Genomic DNA, 21,552 nt, shown 5'->3' on the forward strand with positions numbered 1-21,552 from the left:
AACCTTAGTTTTCCTGTCTGTACATCAGGCAGACCCTTCCTCCCCCAGGTAGTATAAGCCCCATGATGATGATCCCTGGGGTTGGAGGTGAAGCCACCTTGATCTGAGAAGTGAAGTCCCCGTTCCTAGGCACATTGTGCCTCATCTTTCTTGAGGGCAAAACCAGCACGGCCTGGGATGGTGGGTGGTCTCCCTGGGGTCCATGCCAGAGAATGTGGTGGCAAAGAGGTCATGTTTAGAGAGGAGACCTAGGTGAGTTCTAGGGTCCATCTACAAGCTCTGTGACTCTGGTTAAGTTCCTGAGTATCAGACACATCAGATCCTTATCTGTAAAATGGGTGTGATCTTGTGACCTCCACCCTTAAGGTCACAAGGGTAGGTGTCTTGGGGATTCAAAGAGTTGCCGTGTTTTAGCATGCTATTAAGCACCTACTAAATGCTAGGTATTAACTATTTCTGTTATTAATGTTGTTACTATTATGACAAAAGCATTGAGCCATTTATCTGTGTGTTCAGTGTGTGAAAGGTAGAAACAATTTCATTTCAGCACATGGCTGTTTATTCCCTTTGTCTTCATCAGTACTGGTGGAGATGGTGTCTGGAACGTTGTCATTTATTGGTTAGTACTGTACCGGCTCATACCTCACAGACAGAAATTTAGTTCCTCAGCTTGGCCCCGTTGTGGAAGTTAGCAGAAGCAAAGCTCTGGTGGAAATCTAAAATTTTGCTCTGTGATTCCAGAGGTTGGAGACATTTAAAATTGCCAGTATGTTCTGGAAAGCTTCCTTGGAAACTAAGTGTTTTTTTCTCTGTCCATCGATTTAGGTTAGTCAGCACGTTGGTGCAAGTTGCCTTTTGACATAGCTGCAGCCATGGCCAACTGGTAGGACCAGCCTCCCGATCCCCGAAGCCAGGTAAGTGTTTGGGGTCTGGTATCAGTGGAATGAAGGCTCTGACTTGTCCAGTGGGCCTCAGTCAGCTCCTTGGACACTTCAAACTGAGTGGCTTCAGAGCTGACAGCCACCTCCAGAGAAGATGGAGGGAGGCAGGTCCCTGTAGGATTGCACTTCGAGCTGTCTGCACGGGATTGCCCAAGCCCTTCTCTTCGAGTCTTAGGAGTAAAGAAATCATTCTCATTGGTCACTCATTTGAAAAACCCAGACCTAAATAGGATGAACCCGAGGATCAGGGACAGAGGATAATCCTGGCCAGATGGCCTTTGCCCTCTGGCCATTCTCATGATTCCAACACTGACCAAAATGGTTAGAATTTTTCCTCAATCACCACACAGCATGGGACCCCACTTCAGTGGTTGGAGCTGGTTGCCCTTCCTATGCCTCATGGGGAAGCTGAGCCAGCCCTCCCTGCATAGAGCTCTTAAGTGGAGACTGTTGAGGGCTGTCTGAATTCAGCAGGGCATTCTCAGATACCTGTGTGGGATATTCTGCATTATCATCAGGGCCTGGCCAGTGATTGTTTTGGCCCAGGGCTACCTACTTGGAGTAGATTGTAGAACAGAGATAACTCGGGGGCCGGCCCGGTGGCGCACTAGATAGTGCGCCGCTTGGGAAGCGCGGCGGCGCTCCCGCCCAAGGGTTCGGATCCCACATACAGACCGGTTCCCGCTCACTGGCTGAGCGAGGTGCGGGAGCAACACCGAGGGTTGTAATCCCGTTGCCGGTCCCCGGTCCGGTGTGGGGGCAGCGCTGAGGGTTGTGATCCGTTGCCGGACACGGACAAAAGACAGAGATAACTCGGAGGCAGCTTGGAAACCTCTTGGGTCAGGTTGGCTCCTTTTACAGACTGTGAAACGGCGCAGAGCTGGCAGATGACTTGCAGAGGGGTTCATCCCCTAACAGCATCTTGCCAGATTGCACAGTGTGAGATTCAGCTGCTCTGACAAGTGTTGGGGGTCAGTTTTGTTGAGGGTTCAGCTGTGATGGCAGATAAGATAATATGAGTGTGGTCAGGTGATTCTGGTGTCAAGAAAATATTTCCAGAATGTTCTCCTAACAAAGTCAAACTTTCCCAGTGCTTAAAAAAATTTTTTTTAAAAAAATTGAGATATAATTTGCATACCATGCATTTCGCCCATTTGAAGTGGGGTTTTTTGTAAGAGTTGTGCAACTATCATTAGTATTTAATGAATTAAATCGTTCATTTCTGTCACCCCAAAAGGCAACCCCATTAGTAATCACTCCCTCCCTCCCCCACCCCCAGCCCCTGGCAACCACTGATCTACATTTTGTCTCTGTGGATTTGCCTATATTGGACATTTCATGTACTTGGAATTTTACAATATGTGGCCTTTTATGTCTGTCTTCTTTCACTCAGCACGATTTTTTTTTTTTTTTTTTTGTCCTTTTTGAGACCTGCCGCACCACGCTCAGCCAGTTAGCGCTGTGAGCACACCGGTCATCCCTATATAGGATCCGAACCCGCAGCGGGAGCGCTGCTGCGCTCCCAGTGCCGCACTCTCCCGAGTGCGCCACGGGCTCAGCCCTCAGCACGATGTTTTTGAGGTTTATCCACATTGAAGCATGCGTCAGAGCTTCACTCTTTATGGCCAAATAGTGTTCCACTGTGCGGACGTGTCACATTGTGTTTACCCATTTGTTCACTGATGGACTCCTTGTTGTTTCTACTTTCTGGCTGTGGTGAATAGTGCTTCTTTTAACATTCATCCACAAGTTTTCGTTTGAATACCTCTATTCTGTTCTTTTAGGTATGTACCTAGCAGTACAATTGCCAGATGGGATGGTAACTCTGTTAAGCTTCTTCAGGAGCTGCCAGACTCTTATCCGTGGTGGTTACGCTGGTTCATGTTCCAGGGGGTTCTCAGGCCTCTTTGGAGATAAGGATGGACTCCAAGTCTGTCCTGATTTCTTAGAGGTAGTTAAGAATCATCATCAACAGTACCCATTACCCAGTGTTGGTGCCAACATGCCGTCACTACCATTTGGGGGTGTCAGGCTTTAACAGAGACAGAGTCCCTGAAGCCGCACAGCTCTCAGAGTGTGTCTTAAAGCTCGCTTCCTTTGTTGAGGTGGAAGCACCTGTAGCCTGGGGGGTGTGAGTGACCGTTCTCATTGTCCTCGTCCTGTAGTGCAGGGCACTGTCTGAGGGCAGCCGGGCTGGCTTAGGGTTCTCCCAAGTCCGAGGCTGATCACCCCACCTTGGCCTGGCCCTTCCTTAACTCAAAAGTTCATGGTCCAAGCAGTAGCTGTTCGATGAGTGAATAAAAGGAGGGAGCCTCCTTCCCTGTCACTGACTGGGAGAGAAGATGCACCTGTAATGTTGCAAGGATCCAGTTTGGGGGTTCAGAGGGAACATCCAGAGGCCATCCTGGGTTTTCTTGTGGGTCTGACCTGATGGGAGAGGGCAGTCTGTGAGCAGTTGTGGCACCTGATGCTCCCTGTCAAATAGGCAAAAGCCATGCTTAAGCAATTGCTTCTTCAAGATTTATCAGTATGTCAGCTTGTGCACTTTTTATTTTGGTGTGTAAGTCAGCCCAGGATATCGGTTGATTTTAGTTTTTGTCCACAAAATGCAATTTTGGCTCACTCTTGGGTGTGTCCTGGTCAGCAAGTAGCCTGCACCCACTTTCAGCTGAAGGTGTAGCCTGTGGTCAGTTGGGGTCTTCCCATTCCTTCCTTGAGAACCCAGTGGTTACCAGGAGAGAGTACGGCTGGAGGATGGCTGGCTCCTGCCTGCCCAGTGGCTCTCCCACTCCTAAGTGATGCATACAGTCCACACACAACACTCCACTGTGTACACGTTTATTCCTGTGCACAGAGGGGTCAGACTGCTTGCGTGGGTTCATGGATGTGGTGTCTGCCCCCAAGTTTTGCCTGTTAGGGGTCCTGCTTGTTTAATTCGTACACACTGCTCATGTGCTGAGAGATGGGCCTTATGCTGGGTGTTAAGGATCAGAAATGGGTGTGACTTTAGAAAACAGATGCTTCACAGAAAAAATAATGCAAGTGACCCTTAACCAAGGTGTGAATGATGCTCAGTCTTTCTGACATAAGAATCAAGCGTGTTGTAGCATTACCGAGACAATACTTCTGGCATTTCGGTTGGCAAAAGGGGTGAATGCCGTTCCTAGTGGTGGGAATTGGGCACTGCCGTAGTTGCTTTTGGAGATTCACAGCTCCTTGGAGGGGGATTTGCAATATCTAGCAAAACTATGTACATTTTTACCCTTTGCTCCAGCAATTCCACTTCTAGAAATATATCCCAAAGATATACTGTCAAAAATAAGGGAGGTAAAAGAAAATAAGGAGGGATTGTGACAAGGCTGTTCATTATAACACTCAGAAATAGCAGCACTGGGAATGACTTATGTGTGCATCTGTCAGTGGCTGGCTGGGTGGAGCTGAACCCCTGAGTGAAAGGAGGAGGGTGGGACTTCTTCATATGTTGTGGTGATGGGATTTCTGAGTGGAATGACAAGTGGGAAAAAGAACAAGATGATGGAAGGAGAGATGCAGTGTGTTGCCACTCACCTGAAGAAATGTGGGGGTATGGACATACGTGTGTTTGCTCATATTTTATTTTTTAAAATGGAAGTGTAAACCATAAGTAAGCTACATTGTTATCTCCAGGAGGTATGGAGAAGGCACTGGGATTCCTGGAGACTTCTGAGTGTTCCTATCTTTGTAGTGTCGTGTGCATGTTTTACTTAATCATGAAACAAAAGTATGTCCGGTGGTGGTAGTGGAGCAGTCCCTAAAAATGAAAGACAAAATGAGGGCTGGCTGGTTAGCTCAGCTGGTTAGAGCACAGCCTGTAACACCAAGGTCAAGGTTCAGATCCCCGTACTGGCCAGTCGCCAAAAAAAAAAAAGACAAAATGAAATAAGTGAATCTAGGTGCATGTCAGTTGTGACTCCAAATGGTGACTTAACCTGTCAGAGAGGATTTATTTCACATGACTTTAAAACATGGTAGTTTGGCTGTAAATGTTTTAGTGAGATATACTGTAAGAACAAACAGAAATCTTTAAAAATCTTAAACTCTTTAGGAATCATAGTTCTGGTTTCAGGATAACAATACCAGTATTATTTCTGTTGTATATTGTAGGAGAAAACAAATAAGTAATGTCTTTAAGGACCAAAATATTCACCACACAAAAAAAATGAAAATATAAAATCCAAGTACTTAAGTAAAATGTTTAAATTCTAAATCTGCATTGGGAATGTTGTGATTGTAAGACACTACCTGGATTGTGTCAGAAGGACCCAGAGGGGCCCCACTGGCCAAGGGTGGGGCAGGTGAGCATGAACAAGAAGGCTGAGTCCCTGAGTTACAGGTGTTGAAAATCCACAGGTCCTGTTAGTCCTCAAAGGAAAGGAAGAAACTCACCAGTCCCCTTTGGAGGATGTTAGGGAACCAATTCATTTTGAAAATTGGTGAATAAGAGGGATAGAAGCAAGCATTTATCCTGCCTCTTCTCTATGGACTGAACTCTCCAGGGGCAAGATAGAGGGTGAGGCAGGTCCCCTCACAGATGGAGCAGCATTGTCCCATGGGACTTTCTGAAATGAAAGGGATGGCCAGTGTACATTCTGTCCAGGTGGTACCTGAGGAAGTCAAGTCTTAACTAATGGACAGCACAGCTATTGACATATTCTAGTTAATTCATATGAAATGATAGAATTTTAAGTTTATACTTTTACAGACACTTAATGAAATGGTGGGGGGGTTCAGACAACTTCAGTGGCTACTAACCCCCAAGGAGGGCATCATGTTCCAGAGGGACGTGTGCTGGTCACATTTGAGGTCTAATTTAGGGGAAATTGGGGGCTTGCCAAGTTACACACGGGACACCGTTGGCAAAACCCAACCATGGGAAATGGGGCAAATGACCTAATTTTTTGAGCATGTGATTGTAAATAAGAGGGGAACCTATAGATTTCAAACAAGTGTGACTCCAGCAAAGGTTGAGGGATGGTTGTTAAGTTGTAGGCGTTATCACAGTGTTGTGGTCGTGTTCATCATTCATACATGCATGGTCTGTAGGATTTGCTCCATGAAAGCTCGTGGGGAGGGTAGCGGAAAGGAGCGGCACGTGGGTGACAAGAGGCTGCTGCTCGCCAATGGCCTTGGGACCTGGGCGGTGGACACTTGTAGTTAACCATACCTTTCTCTCTACTTCTGTGGGTATGTTTGAAATTTTCTATAACAAAAAGTTCAAAAATTGAATTTGACCCAGGCCTTCCCTCAGGGAGCTTCATGATGCAGATTACCCAGGGCCAGGGAAACAGCAGTTTGCAAAAGTTAGGGTGGTGGCTGCTTCAAATTCCAGCAGAAAACTTTCAGAGATTCTGGAATTGCCATGAGGGGCTGTGGCCTGTAAGCCCACTGGACAGGACAGCCTGTCATTACAGCCATCTTATTTTCTATAATAACTACACTCATAGTTACTCTTTGTGGAGACCTCACAAGATGTTAGCCATAAAGTGTTCCCCTTTCACAGGTGAGGAAGCTGAGGTTCATGGGGTGAACTTCTGGTTTTGACTTGACTGGCTGTGATGCTTATGGCAGCTGCACTTCTGTGAGCTGCTGGGCCACCTACTTCCCCTCCCCCACCCAGCTCCTGGAGCTTATCTTGTCACCGTGTGTGCTTTACTTCAGGACTCTGACTCTGTGACATAAGTTAATATTTTCTTTCTTTCTTTCTTTCTTCTTTTTTTTTTTTTAAAGATGACCGGTAAGGGGATCTTAAGCCTTGACTTGGTGTTGTCAGCACCATGCTCACCCAGTGAGCTAACCGGCCATCCCTATATGGGATCTGAACCTTTGGCCTTGGTATTATCAGCACCACACTCTCCTGAGTGAGCCACGGGCCGGCCCATAAGTTAATATTTTCTTGATTAAGGACCAGTGTCACCTCCCCATTGGTATCGTCCACCCACAGCAGTCATAGCTGATTAAGAGTAGATAAAGTAGGTGGTTAACTGGACTTCAGCATGACTTTGTTTCATGAACAGTAGTGTTTAGAAGTTGTGATCTAGCGATCCACCTAACAATGTGCGGGGTGTTGGGGGGACCTCAGCCACATGTCTGTCAGGTCTGTGCTGTGTCCGCTGTCCCCCCTACCCCATGTTGTCTTGGGGCCTCCTGAGGCACATGCTGCTCTGGGTGGGTGTGGTTGGAATCATCGTGGGTGACCCTGGGGCCCAGTCAGCCTTGGTAAAACTGAAGCAGCATTCAGGCCATTGAATGAGTGAAACAGCTTGTGAGACTGAGGTCTGTGGTAAGTCCCCAATAATGTGTTAGTATATGAACCACAGTGTGTTTTGTTTTGTTTTGATTTTAAACAGCGTGGAGCCTGTGACAAGGCCTGACTTAAATGGTACTGTGCTGGTGGTGGCCCAAGTGACCCCAGCCAGCTGAGGCCTCCCCCTCTCTCCCCCTTGACTCCTCATCAGTGAATTGTCACTTGTGTGTCCCACATGATCACATTTCTAGGTATTGGCTCCTTTGCTGGGAGAAGGTTCTTAATTCCCATCTGTATGGTGGGCTTGCTGCGGCTCCCTAGGACGCTGTGAGGACTCAGGGCTGATGGCCTGGGTAGGGGCTGCCTGCTTGATGGGTGCAGTTCTGTGGTTGTTTGGGATCTTGATGCACAAAAGGAGTGTCTTTCCTGAGGACCCAATTTTGTGCTGGTGGTGTCAGAGCAAGCCTGCTTCTGCCTTTTAGTAGCTTAGCAGCTTTAGAGAGGTTTGTGGTTCTTCCCCACACCACCCCACCCTCCTTAAAAAAAAAAAGTGGGTAGAATTCATATAATATGAAATTCACCATTTTTACCATTTTAAAGTGTGCAATTCAGTGGCATTTAATACGTTCACAATACTGCACAACTATCACCTCTGTTTAATTATAGAACATTTTCATCACCCCAAAAGGAAACCCCATGCCCATTAGTGGTTACTCTGCGTTCTCCAACCTCTGCTTCTCCAGCCCCTGGCAGCCACTAATTGACTTTGTCTCTATGGATTTGCCTCTTTTGGGCATTTCATATTTCATATAAATAGGATCACGTAATATGTGGCCTTTTGTGTCTGGCTTCTTTCACTCAGCATGATGTTTTCAAGGTTCATCCACATTGGATCAACATTGGATTCATTCCTTTTTGTAGCTGAATAATATTCCATTGAATGGATATACCACATTTTGTTTATCCATTCATCCACTGAAGATCTGGGTTGTTTCTACTTTTTTTTTTTTTTTTTTTTTTTTTTTTTTTTTTTTTTCCGTGTCCGGCAACGGATCGCAACCCTCAGTGTTGCCCCCGTACCAGACTGGGGACCGGCAATGGGATTGCAACCCTCGGCACTGCTCCCGCGCCTCGCTCAGCCAGTGAGCGGGAACCGGTCTGTACGTGGGATCCGAACCCTCGGGCGGGAGTGCTGCCGCGCTTCCCAAGCGGCGCACCATCCAGTGCGCCACCGGGCCGGCCCTGTTTCTACTTTTTGACTATTGTGAATAGTTCTCCTTTTAACATTCATCTACAAGTTTTTGTTTGAATATCTGTATTCAGTTCTTATATGTATATACCTGGGAATGGAATTGCTAGGTCATGGGGTCATTTTACATCTAACTTTATGAGGAACTACCAGGCTGACTTCCACAGCACTGTGCCGTTTCATGTGCCCCTCAGCAATTTGTAAGGGCTCTGACTTCTCTCAGTCCTCACCAGCACTTGTTTTTTTCACTTTTTTGATTACAGCCAACCTAGTGGACGTAAAGTTTTGTCTCATTGTGGTTTTGACTTGAATTTCCCTGATAACTAATGATACTGAACATCTTTTCCCTTGCTTATTGGCCATTTCTATATCTTCTTTGGAGAAATGTCTGTTCAAGTCCTTTGCCTGTTTTTCGAATGGGGTTGTCTTGTTGAGTTGTAAGAATTCTTTATGTGTTCTGGACATGAGACCCTTATCACATATGCGATTTGCAAATATTTTCTCCTGTTCTACAGGTTTTTTTTTTTTTTTTTTTCACTCTCTCAGTAGTGTCCTTAGATGCACAAATATTTTGATACAGTCCAAATATCTTTTTTTTCTTTTGTTAATGTTGTGCTTTTGGTGTCACAATAAAGTTTTATCCTTATCCTTATGTTTTATTGTAAAAAATTTTATGGATTTAGCTTTTAATGTTTGGGTCTTTGATCCGTTTTGAGTTTTCATATATGGTATGAGGTAAGAGTTTTGTTTGTTTTTGATTATTATCTTTTCTATTGGTATGAAGATATTTTGGCTTATTTAACCAGGAAGGGGGTGGGAGAGTGATAGCTGGGAATTCTTTTTTTTTTTTTTTTTTTTTTGATTATTATCTTTTCTATTGGTATGAAGATATTTTGGGTTATTTAACCAGGAAGGGGGTGGGAGAGTGATAGCTGGGAATTCTTTTTTTTTTTTTTTGATTATTATCTTTTCTATTGGTATGAAGATATTTTGGGTTATTTAACCAGGAAGGGGGTGGGAGAGTGATAGCTGGGAATTCTTTTTTTTTTTTTTTGATTATTATCTTTTCTATTGGTATGAAGATATTTTGGGTTATTTAACCAGGAAGGGGGTGGGAGAGTGATAGCTGGGAATTCTTTTTTTTTTTTTTTAAAGATGACCGGTAAGGGGATCTTAACCCTTGACTTGGTGTTGTCAGCACCACGCCCAGCCAGTGAGCGAACCGGCCATCCCTATATGGGATCCGAACCCGGGGCCTTGGTGTTATCAGCACCGCACTCTCCCGAGTGAGCCACCGGGCCGGCCCTATAGCTGGGAATTCTGAAAGTACTTTTCCTCATCTGTTTAACCAGCATATATTGAGTGCCTCTTCTTTGCCAAGCGTTGTGTTGGCATGGGCCCTGGTATGCTGGCACTGAACGAAGAAGTGCCCTGTTCTCGTGGGTGTGGGAGCACACAAACAGAGAGATGAGTAAGTAGACAGAATGTCCAGTGGCACTGAGGGAGGAAAGGGGGCAGAGACCCACCAGAGGCCATGTGTATAGGGGAGATACATGTCCCCTGGAGGAGGAGCCCTCCAGGCAGGGGAGAGAACTTACCAGCTAGGATGTCAGTAGAGCTGGAGATGAGAGAACAGGGCAGAATGGGGTGGCCAGAGATGGGGTCAGAGAGGCCGTAGGGCCTCGTGGTCAGGCTGAGGGCTTTGATGCTGCCTTATTAAGTAGCATGTTTTACAAAGAACACTAATGTGAGACCCTTCCAGTGTACACACCTTGTGTGATAGCTCAGCTCAGCTGTTGCCCAGAGATTGCTGCAGGTGTAAGTGTCTATACCCAGAACCCCCCACCCCCAGAGGGAAGATTTGCACTTAAAAGGTGCAGGGTAGAGGTAGGATTTATGTCCCAGCTCTTAAGTTTATGCAGGAAGTGCAGCGAGCACTGTTTGTGGGTTAGCCTAGGCTGCATGACACCAGAAACTTACTTTCGTCTTACTTACTTAGAAGTTTCCCTGCTGGCTCTGATCCTTCCTGTGGCTCTGTGATGCCGCAGGACGCTTGCAGGGAGAAGCCTGACAGAGGAGCTGGGCAGGGCCTCAACTGATGGTGGCACCACTTTGCTGAGTGTCCTGTTGAAAACGGCAAGAGACGCAGACTTGGTTCCCCCACTTTCTGCTGAGTGTCTCCTCCCAGGATTTCAGAAGGCCTTTCTGGCCCTTCCTGGAACTTGCTTTGCAAAACCTCTCTGTTATTTCTCGCCACAGGCCTTGATGGAGCTGGTGGTTAGAGCTGTGGCTCAGCCGGGCCCTGAGGGAGTGTGGCCCTGGAAGGGTTAAGGCTTCCCATTTTGTGATGTGACGCCCAGTGGCATGTCACAGATGGCATGGAAATGGCAGGCGTAACCCTTCACAGGCTGAAGAGGCTCAAAGCCCAGGGGGCAGCAGGGGACAGAGGGCTGGTCCCTTCCTACTGAAGCAGAGAGCGGTCAGCCAGTCCTCACTGTGACGTCCTGCAGCAGGGACTCTGGTCACTACTCTCCTGTGGAGGTTAACGCTGCTAAGGCTTCCTGCACAGGGGCGCCTTTGTTTCTGTGTCGTCAGGCAGTATCTGTTTCTCCCTCTGGGGCCCTGGCTGATGGCGGCCCAGGTGCCACGTGGGGCTGCTTCCAGCATGGACTCAGATGGGAGGCTTGGCTGCTGAGCACGTCTGAGATACCACACACAGAAGTTAAGTCCTAATCTCCACTGTGAGCCCCGGGAACTGTCGGTAGTTTTAAAGGCACTTATTTGTGATCAGTTAAGGTGTACTTTTTCCTATTGTTTGGTGTGACTTGGAGATGAAGACAGGCTTTCATCTCATGTTACCGGGAGGGCCCTGCATGGGGCTGAGGTGCAGAAGGAACCAAGTGGGATCCGCGTGGGACCTTCATGTGGCCTCTGTGGTTGGTATTGTTCCCTGTTTTCAAAAGTTTTCAGGAGATTGGCTGTGTCTAGAGGAAGAGAAAAGAATAGTCCCTATGCCATCTTCCTGGGATAGGAACTATGCTTTCTTCAACCCCCCATCCCCCACCACTGGACTCCAGGTGGGGAGTTTGAAGTCTGGGGATCTGGCTATTTTAGCTTACTCCGATTGGGTGGGCCATTAGCATTTCACATGGAGAGCCATGGTTGTCATTCAGCAGTGCATGCAGTGTGGGGGCGCACTTGGGTTGTCACTGTTCACTGTTAGGAGGAGATGGCTGAGATGCTTCTGAACTTAACCTCTCCCTCTGACTTCTGTGTATGTCGGAGCTGAGCCCTGCACACTTGTAAATAGTATCTATTCCCAGAAGGTTTAGGTAGTGAACACCTTTGGGGGCTGTTGCACCCCCTCCATCCCTCTGGGGAGTGCCAGTGCTTGCATAAGTGCTCATGTCTTTGGAGTGCATTCTGTGCTGTTTTACAGCTCTCAGCACTCCCTCCTCTCTTTTGGGACCTTGTTGAAGGTTCTAGCCCTCTTAACTTTCACAGGCTGGGAGCTGACCAGGACCCCCCTGCTCCAGCCCCTCAGGTGGCCTGGTCTTCAGTGTATTCAATTAAATACAAGTGGCCTTTCTGTACAGGGATGCTTCTCTCTTCTGAGCAACCTCATCGCATTTAAAAAACAGTTGTTAGAAGTTTGAATAAAAGCGCAAGTCTCCTTTTATGTGGCTTATCTATTTTCTTGGATTCACACTCTTGTAGGTTTCTGCAACATCACCTTTTCTGCTACCATTTATTCCTCACTCTTCCTTCTCTACAAATCCAGATTCTGCCCTTGGGGCTCAGCTCAAATGAAGCTTTTCTAGGTTCTTCCTCTCCTTCTTTGAACAAGCATGGTGGACTCCTTTTCCAGTGTTGGCTTCTAATAAAACGGTGATTTGCACGTGCATCTCCCAACTCTTGCTGGGTCTCTTCTCCCTCAAAGGCTTATATGCCAACTGCTCCTCCTCTGCCAACCCTTCACAGAGGAGGTGCCCCAGGGTCACCGGCTCCTCCAGGGTCACTGTCTGGCTCAGGATGAGTATTTGTTGTCAGGGATGGCTGAGTTGAGGAGCCCCTCAGCAGTCCATGTCATATAGGGCCAGGCAGGCTGTGAACTAGGAGAAGGGGGGTGTCCCAGGAAGTTAGTAACTGACCAGGCTCCTCGCGCTGCAGAAGTTCCCTTGTGAATTCATGCATCTTCCAAATGAGCAACAGTAAACAGCAGTCATTTCTTTGGCTTATCTGGAAGCTGAAATTATGTGTTTTTGCATGAGGTAGTAGACACGAGGGAGGCTGCAGTGCCAGTGATGTGAAAATGTTCTGCTCCACCAGGTGAGAAGTTGCTGGGTTGAGGGAGTGTGGATCGAAGTGGAGGAGGAGGGCAGGAATTCACAGGAGACTCTGCAGGGCTCTGGGCTCCTTCCCATGCTTCACACGTTGGTGATTCTGGCCCTTATGCCCAATTTCATTCCTGTACTTCATGGTTTTCCTTATTCTTGAGGCAGGTGGACCGGAAGTTGTGGACACCGATCACTCATGAAAACTGCTTTTCTTTTTTGTTTTTTGTCCTTTTTGAGACCAGCCGCACCACACTCAGCCAGTCAGTGCTGTGAGCGCACCGGTCATCCCTATATAGGATCCGAACCTGCGGTGGGAGTGCTGCTGCGCTCCCAGCGCTGCACTCTCCTGAGTGCGCCACGGGTTCGGCCCTGCTTTTCTTTTTTGCTCAGGAAGGAACAGAGAAGAAAGACCTGTTCTGAGATAATTGGGCAAGATTTATAAGTGGGAGGAGGGGGTGAAAACTCCATGTGGGTGTATGTGTATGGCTGTGTGGGTGTGTAAAAACATGCATGCGAGTGCACAAGTGTGAGTGGTGCAAGATTGCTTCATGTGCAACAAGCCTGGTGTGCTGCAGCTGTCGGGGGTGGGGAGGTGTCTGTCTGACGGATGCTCTGCTGTTTCCTGAGTCTGTCGCCTGCTGATAGTGGGTCTGTCTTGCAGGGTCAGATGCTCGTAAGTCAGGAATACCATGTGGTCCTTGTCTCCGTTTCTGTTTTCTCACCACCCTCAGCTTCCCTAGAACTCACAGCCTAGGCAGGGCCAAGAGCTCGATGCTCAGGCACTGAGAGCCTCACTGTGGTTGTTGGAGGCCAATGGCAAGGCTGCCCACATGTGAGAAGCCTTTGAAAGAGCACCTAAACCCTTTCAACAGGACAGAAGAATTTGTGGGTCATGTTTCTTATCTTTGTAAAGTGGTCATCCTCCTGGTGGGCTGTGTTTTCCTCTCTTTTGACACCAGGCAGAAGGCTCAGAAAACTTGCGTCCAGTCCCCAAGTCCTGGGAGCCCGAGTGTGATCTGGACAGGACACAGGACACCACCAGGCTGGGGGGGGGAGGGGAAGTGACATGTCCCCCATCAGGCCCAGTGTTCATGAGAAGGTCAGCAGAACTGAAGGATCGAGGTGCCGACAGGGTGGAGACTGCACCCTGGGCAGGTCCTGGCAGCTCTCTTGCTGCCCCTGGGCTGGGGCTGGACTGTGGAGCTGCAGCCACAAGCAATATGTACCAAGTATAGACCTTTAGTCTTCCACAGTGACTTTATTATGGAACTCTGATCCATCCCAAAGGATGAGGGATGGAAAGCAGGATACCCACCTACCCAGGACCCGCCTTGGAGTGAGACAGGTGCATGCAGGCCAGAGCATGAGGTGTTGTGGACCCCCACCCTCATGCATGCCCCCTCCCCCAGCCCTTGAGGGCAAGGCCAGTCTTGGTAACCTGGAGAACCCAGGCCATGCTGGCCCGTTCCTTCTGCAAGGCATCCCTGGGGGCCTCCAGCCGCTTGACCTCAGTGTATTTGGTTTACACCTTCTATCCTCAAATGTCCTATGCTCAGTGGAGCTTTTCCAGGGTCCTCAGGCTGGGCATAAGGCCCACTCAGTCTTTCTCTGCCCCTGTGCTTTTCTTTAGGGCTTTGGTATGATGCTCAGGCACCTGTGCTAAAGAAGCACTTGTTTCTGTAACTGGGTTAAAGTTTCATTCCCTGTTGTAATTGAGTTTATAGCATGAAATTTCCTTCTATGAGGGTCTTATTTATCTTGAGAATTCCAAGTGTGTAAGACTTTTAAGACAGTATAACATTGACACTGCAGCGAGCTGTCTTGTCTGTACTTGGCACTTTTTGAAACTAAATTTCTTCTGACTTCTCAAAAGAGTTAACCTTAAGTCCTGGGCTTGGATTGAATTTACATGTTCCAGTCCTTTTCTTTGTAGTCAGTTCTGCAATAAGGCTTATTTTGGAAAAGCGGGTTTGTTTCAGCACTATTGATGTATTAGGGAACAGTTGGAGCATAACACAAATGCTGTGTTTGGTTATATGCAGTTTTGTCCAGGAAAAATGCTAGGTTAAGGGTTGGAACACTATGACCCACAGGCTGGAGGCCCATTTTGCTAAGTGAAGTTTCATTGGGACACAGCCATGCCCATTCAAGCATGTACTGTCACACCTGCACAGCTGACTGGTCACGACAGAGACTAAATGGCCCTCAAATCCAAAAATGTACTAGATGAATTCAGAAAACTGTTGCCAGCTAAACAGAACACCTACCAGTACGCAAAATCAAAATGCCCACACCTCAGACCTGCACTAAATCACACCCACCCCCCTGGGATTGGCGGGCCGCCTTCCAGTGCTTCATGGTAACTCAGAAACCGCAGTCTACTCATGCCCACGGCAAGCACCAGGTCTTCCCCAAGGTCAGGGGCAGACTTCATGTGCATTTGTGTACAGCTGTGCTGCCCACGTGTCCGTGTTGATCAGATTTCTATGTTCTTTTATGTCACAGATGAGGTTTTGAAATATTGCACCCCTAACCCCATCGTTCCCATGAGCCTCTTGTTTTTATTGCATGATTTTGCATCCTGTGGTGGCTTTTAGGAACACTGTGTATGTTACGCTACAGGAGAACTTGCTGCACTTTGAAAGCAAACACCAAAAAGGTGTGGTCTCACTCATGACACTCAATATAAGTTGTAATCATTTAACATCTTGTCCAGGCCTGTCGGGTGAGAGCGTGAGGTCAAGCCCAAGTTGTGTCTCAGGAGGAGCTCCTAGTGTCCTTGGGAAGCTCCAGGTCTGACTCTGGGCAGTTGGGGAGATGGGGGGTGTCATGGTCACTGCCCAGAGGGGCTCCTTCAGTTCTCAGCATCGTTCCACCTGCTTACTGTGTGACTGCCACATGACCTAACCCTTTTGTGCCTCAGTTTCCCCACCTGTAAGATGGGGGCTGGTGATAGTATTCATCTTACAGCTGTTGTGAGGATCATCTGGTGACCCATGTGGAGTCAATGCTCAATTGGTGTTAGGTATTTTGCCTTTTAAAATAAGAAGATGCTACATTTCTGTTAGAGGAGCAATAAAATTGGGGTTGGGATCTGAGTATCCCAGTGTTGAAAGGGGGTCTGAGGTGTCCAATCCAGTTTCACTATGCAGAGAGCTCCTTTCTGTGAAACCTGCTCATGCGTCGGATGTTTGCTGTGTACCTGCTGTGTGATTGGAACTCTTCCAGAGCTGGCAACACACCAGGGACATTGAGGTGTCCCTCTGTCAGGCAGCCTGTTAACTGGTGGGTGGCAGTGGCATCCTGAGTACTGTGCTTTGGGGTGGGGCTCATATCTTCTGCCCATGGGGGTCTTCTCTGGCCTGACCTCATGGTTTCTTCCATAGCCCCAGGCAGGGCAAGTGTTAATTCTGTCTGGCACGGCTGCTCTGGGGGCATCTAAGGTGGTTGCTCCGTCTTCCTCCTGATATGTGTGTACACTGGTGTGTGCATGTGTCACCAAAGCCTCACCATGTGCTTGTCACTCCAGGTGAAAACAATTTAAATGTGATTAACGAAAAACCTTCTCGGACCATACAGCGGAACGTTCTGCAGTGGATGGCTCGTCAGAGGGGCAAGGTAGAAAGAGAATTGGTCCCAGGCCCAACCCAGACTGTAGCCCAGCTAGCCTTCAATTTCTCCCACATTATGGAGTGACGCACACCTGTCTTCAACTCACGGACACTCTCAGTGAGTGGAAGCTGTCATCCCTGATGTGTGTGAGAAACACTCTGCACACGTCAGTGTGTACCTCCCAACCACTGATCATGTCCTAGGACCACTGGAGCTCCTAGCTGGTGGCTGGGCAAGGGCCCTGTCCTAATGATGTATAAGAGAGACAACATCTGCATTTTTGGCCTATCTTTAGTTTTCAGACCACTAAGGGTTAAGAAGCCATCGTCAATCAATGAGTAGTAAGACTTTTGTTTTCCTTTTGAGAAAACCTTTAACACAGGGCTCACCATGGCCTCCCCTTCCTTGAGATCTTCCCTGCTCAGCAGCTTGGCTCATTCTGTTCCCCTGTCTGGAATGTCTCCCCTGATTCTTGCTCCTGTCTTGGTCTCAGTCTGAGTGCCTTCCAGAAAGTTGGAGCACATTGTTGGCACAGGATCCCAGCCCTGTGAATGGGAGCTGTTCTCTGTGGGCTGGCAGTTCCTGCACAGGCCTGTGGTGGAGCTTCTGCTGTCGGAGCTGTTTCCTTCTCTCATGCCGGGAGTTTTGAAATGGACCCCAATTGCCCGTTGGGGCAATATGGCCTCCTCACATGCTTTTTAGAAAGCATTCTAATGCACCTCCTCACTACTCTGGGCAGAAGTCATCTGTCATTCTTCACGCCTCGAGACCAGTTCCTTCCTTCCAAAGCAGCTTTGTTGGTGTCCCTGGTTCTGTGCTTGTAGCATGGTAGCTACCGACTCTGATACACTAGGGGTGCTGGTTCTGCCTGCCCTGAGGAGGGAGGAACTCCTCCTTACCAGCACTGCCCTCCCTGGGAACAAACGCTCGTGATGGCCAGAGGTTGGCTGGCAGCAGGCCCACGCCAACAGCACGGCTGTGGAGGAAGCGTCAGCCTGAGGGGGAGATCAGAGCCTCTCCCATGGCTGGCCCCTCCCCTCCAGCTGTGCTTGTCCTTCGTGAGGCGGAGCAACTTCCCCCCTCACCCCACCGGTGGCCTGCTTCAGGGAGGCACAGGGGAGTCACAGGGCAGGTGTGTGCTGTGAGGCCAGCCATCAGTTCTGGGTGCACGGCTGGCAGAGTTCCAGGCTTTTGGCTTCATAGTGAGCTGCCCTGACAGTGTGCACATAGAGCATATGCCTGCAGGCTCCTGGGCCCTCTGCTGGGGACACCAACCAGCTACCAAAACCGGGGGGTTACAAGGGCCCTGAGGCTAGGGGGTGATCTCTGGGCCTGGAAGGAGCAGGCTTGTGGAGCAACTGAGGCCCCACTCTGCCCTGGTCCCCTTGTAAGCTGGGGGAAGCCTCTCATCCTACAGTAGTGACAATGAAGTGAAGCCATTCAAGCACAACCCTGCCAATCTGGTCACCAGTCCTGCCTCATCCACGTGGGCTGGAATACTTGTGAGGACTTCAGGCAGGGTCTCGGGTTCCAATGAGCTTTGTGGAATGGAGTCAAGGACTTAACAAGGCTGGAGGCTGCTCTGGGTAGGTCCTTATCTGGCTGGAGCAGAGACCGAGTGGGGAGGCATGGGGGCATCTAGTAGTCACAGGGAAGAGTGTAGCATCATGGGGATTGGGGTGTGTTTTCTCCATCATCCGGCAGGCGCCTGCCCCCCCCCCTCCTGGGGGGACACTAGGCCAGAGTGGGAGCTTCACCCTTAGGGGCAGAATTCCCCCTGACTCCATTGGGGCCCTCTTTGTCCTTGGTTTCCCCTCATCTTCCACCTAGGCAGGTTCCTCCTTGGCCCACAGTCTGGAATGTCTGAAGATCTGCCTGCTTTGGTCAGTGCCTGAAGAAGAGATGCCCCATTGCTCACATAATGAGAGAGGGGAGGGAGTGGAGGGTATCATCACCTTGAAGGCAGTGACTTGTCTGTGGTCTCATGGGGAGACAGAACAGACTGTCAGCAAGCATGTTAGGCAGGGTTTGTGGTTAAGGCACATTGGAGGGAGGAAAGAAACCATAGAACTTTAGGGCTAAAAGGGATGTGGGAGCACCACTCATTCTCTGTGGGCCAGTGAGGAGCCAACCTCCGCACAGGGTGGTGGGGTAGCTGCTCATAGAGGAAGAGCTGGAGGGGTGGCTGGGTGGGAGTGGGGGTTGGGGGGCTGGCAGGCCGAGGGGTGGCTGGGGGCTGAGCAGTTGGCGTGGAGTGGGTGGTAGGTGCAGGCTGGGACTCCGGGAGGGGTTAGGGGCAGGTGGAGGCTGAGTTGAAAGCCTGGGCCATCAAGTTTTGTCTCCCCCTCCATCCCTGCAAAAGCCTGGTCATGTTAGGGGCAGACAATGGCACCTGGGTGGTGCCGAGAGAGAGAGTTCTCGGGCCCCACCTTCCGTCAAGATGGGGTGGGGAGCACAGAGTCGCCCTGGGCCATGGGAAGACCTTGTCAGTTTAACCCTTTTGGACAGGCCGCTGTTAGAGCAGGTGCCTGGGTGCCCTGGCTGGGCCACTCTGGCCTAACGTGTGCATGCAGCCCACTCTCCCTCTGGCTCCGGGAGCATGAAGCAGGAAAAGCTGTCACTTTCCTTCCTTTCAGTCTAAGTCCACAAAAGGGCACCTTTGGGCAGAGCTCCTTCAAAGATGTGAGTGAGTCAGCTTGGAAGCATGCACCATGTATGGTGATGAGACCCCTTCATTGCCTCGTGCTGCCTCCATCCTCCTGTATTGGGTATGCCTGGCCCTCCCCAAGGTGTACGCCAGTGAGGAAACCAAGGTGCTGGGAAGGTGGGTGCCCTCACTGCGAGGACACAGAGAAGTGGAGGGCTTCAGCAAAGAGCATGCCACAGGTGTGAATTGAGGTTCTCTACAGGGCCCACACATGGTGGGTGCTGACTGACCTGGGAAGACTGTGACACTTTGGTGATTCTACTAGAGTTTGGCAGCCAAATTTCTTTTTTTGTCCCTTGGTGAACACTGGTTGGTTTTTTGTTGTTGTTGTTGTTGGTTTTTTTTAAAGATTTGGACTCTACCAGCCTCGTTTCTGTACCCTGCTTTGGGATGTCAAGGTCAGGGCTCAGAGCAGCCCCTTTAAGAATGCCTGTGTCCCAGACCCTGCTGTGGAATGCCAGCAGCCTCCCTGCAGACAGACATCGCTGAGCTGTCATCCCTCCTGGTCCCTCCTGTCTCCGTGAGGGTTAACAACACTTCAGCTTGTTGTCTGGAACCGGTTCAGACTGGTTTTCTGGAAAGTGCTTTGTCTCTCAGACTGAATCCTGGGAAGGGTCATGTGGAGCCCAGTGATGTCATGGGATCAAAAACTGACTCAGCTGTTTTTTCCTTCTTTTTCTTTCTTCTTTAAATCAAGATATGTGTGTGCTGCAGGTACAGGGCGGTGGCTCATTGATGGGCCAGGCCTCACCCTTCTCAAAGTGTACCTCGCTGGCAACCAAAGGGTTAAATGTGACCCCCACTCCCCACCTCCCAGAGGTGAGTAGGGAGTGAGGAGATCACCCATCACTGAAGGGGAGAAACAGGTCAACCAATTCACTGCAGTGTAGGGCTGGCCCTGGGTCCCAACCCTGCTCCTGGGACAGTGCGGTCACCCCCTTCATGGATACCAGACAATCCATTGCAGGTGCTCAGAGTCCCATAGGCCCGTAGTTCAGATCTAGAACAATTTCCTCTGTTTGCTTTTGAGTCTGGAGTGCACAGAATTCCTTTTCTTTCTGATAAGCAGCCACCTTCCATTGTTTCTGCCCAGCTCCCTGCGGGTCTCCGGTCCCAGCAGGGAGAGGCACAGCTCGGCTTCCCACATGCTCACTACACTATGGAGGCCGGAGACACCTGGCTCCTGCCTAGCCTTCCCAAGACAGTGAAGAAATGTCCTGGGAATGCTTTTGTGGGCCCTTCCTCAGCTGTGCCTACTTCTGCCATCATCACGTGGCAAGGAGGACACTCAGAGCTGACACTCCGAAAAGTTTCGAAGAAGAGAGCAACTTCGTAGCACCCAGTTACAATGTTGTATCTTCTCCTTCCCCCAAAGTTCAGAATGACCGAAGAATGCCGAACTCGGAGTCAGAAACGGGTGCTTGAGCGAGACCTGTCGGAGGACGATGTGGAGAGCAAGAAAATAAAAATGGAGAGAGGATTGTTGGCCTCAGACTTAAATGCTGACGTAGACATGAGGGTGACGCCTGAGCCGGGAGCAAGCCCAGCCCAAGGATCACTGAGGGCAGCAGAGATGATGGCCACGGGCAGAGGTGAAGGGCAGGCAGGCGACGGGCCCGTGGACATGCGCACTTCACACAGGTGAGTTGGAGGGGTTGGAACCGGGAGACAGGCGCAGTGTGGAGGTGGGGGCTAGCTGCACTCCAGGCCTTAACAGTACTGGAGGACGCAACTTTGGTGAGTTGTCAGAGATGGCTGTGGGCTCCAGCCCTGGCATTGCCCCGCCAGCAGCTATGCCATCATGGCCAAGGGACCCCCCTTATGGGACCCGAGTCCTCGACATGGCACAGGGTACGAGGCTCACAGGAGGAGGAGCAGTTCTTTCCGTCTGCTCACCTGCCCTCATCAAGGGTTTGTTGAAGATGTACCTGCTGTCAGTCCAACTCAGTGCTTTTGGTTTGCAAGAAAACTTGAGTTTTTTATTTGGTCACGCCTTCCTGCTTTTCATATTGGGTGTTGGGAGGCAAGGGACGCTACGCCTCTCCTGGGTCATTTGGCTGGGGACAGAGTCAGGAGCCCAGCCCAGGGTACTCCTCAGAGGAAGTGGGGGCTGTGTGCTTGACTGACCCTGTGTTTACCTGGCTTGGGTCTTTGGTGTCCTGCTCTGTTGGTTTCTCCTTAGTCAGCGCTGATTATTTTAAGAGTGACTTTCCTGATACTCAGCTTTTGCAAGGCTCTTAAGATAAAAGCTTGAAAGAAATAAGACTCAACTTACTACCCCATTTCTTTACTCAAAAGTCTTTTTTTCTCCCTGTAAAGAGACATTCAGATCTAGCACCTGCTTCTGCATCACCTGTCCCCTCCCCTTAGAGCTGTCCAGAATATTCACTCTCAGACACCCACTGAGCACAGATGGGTGTGGC

The 21,552-nt window shown here is 49.4% G+C and overlaps 1 protein-coding gene across 4 annotated transcripts in view; it reads left to right on the top strand.

Moving 5' to 3' along the window:
• Positions 1–833: 833 nt before the first annotated feature.
• Positions 834–21,552, top strand: part of GATAD2A (GATA zinc finger domain containing 2A) — a 66,706-nt gene continuing 45,987 nt past the window's right edge. For 3 of the 4 annotated variants that reach the window (XM_008569737.1, XM_008569740.1, XM_008569739.1), the window contains exons 1-2: positions 843–914; positions 20,505–20,770. In XM_008569737.1, the coding sequence (XP_008567959.1) occupies positions 20,511–20,770 (260 nt within the window). In that variant the 5' untranslated portion in view covers positions 843–914; positions 20,505–20,510. Of the gene's footprint in view, positions 915–20,504; positions 20,771–21,552 lie in introns of all 4 variants that reach the window. The other variant, XM_008569738.1, reaches the window with a different exon arrangement.

This window comes from Galeopterus variegatus, unplaced genomic scaffold (assembly GCF_000696425.1).
Source record: "Galeopterus variegatus unplaced genomic scaffold, G_variegatus-3.0.2 Scaffold526, whole genome shotgun sequence".
In the NCBI taxonomy this organism is placed as follows: domain Eukaryota; kingdom Metazoa; phylum Chordata; class Mammalia; order Dermoptera; family Cynocephalidae; genus Galeopterus; species Galeopterus variegatus.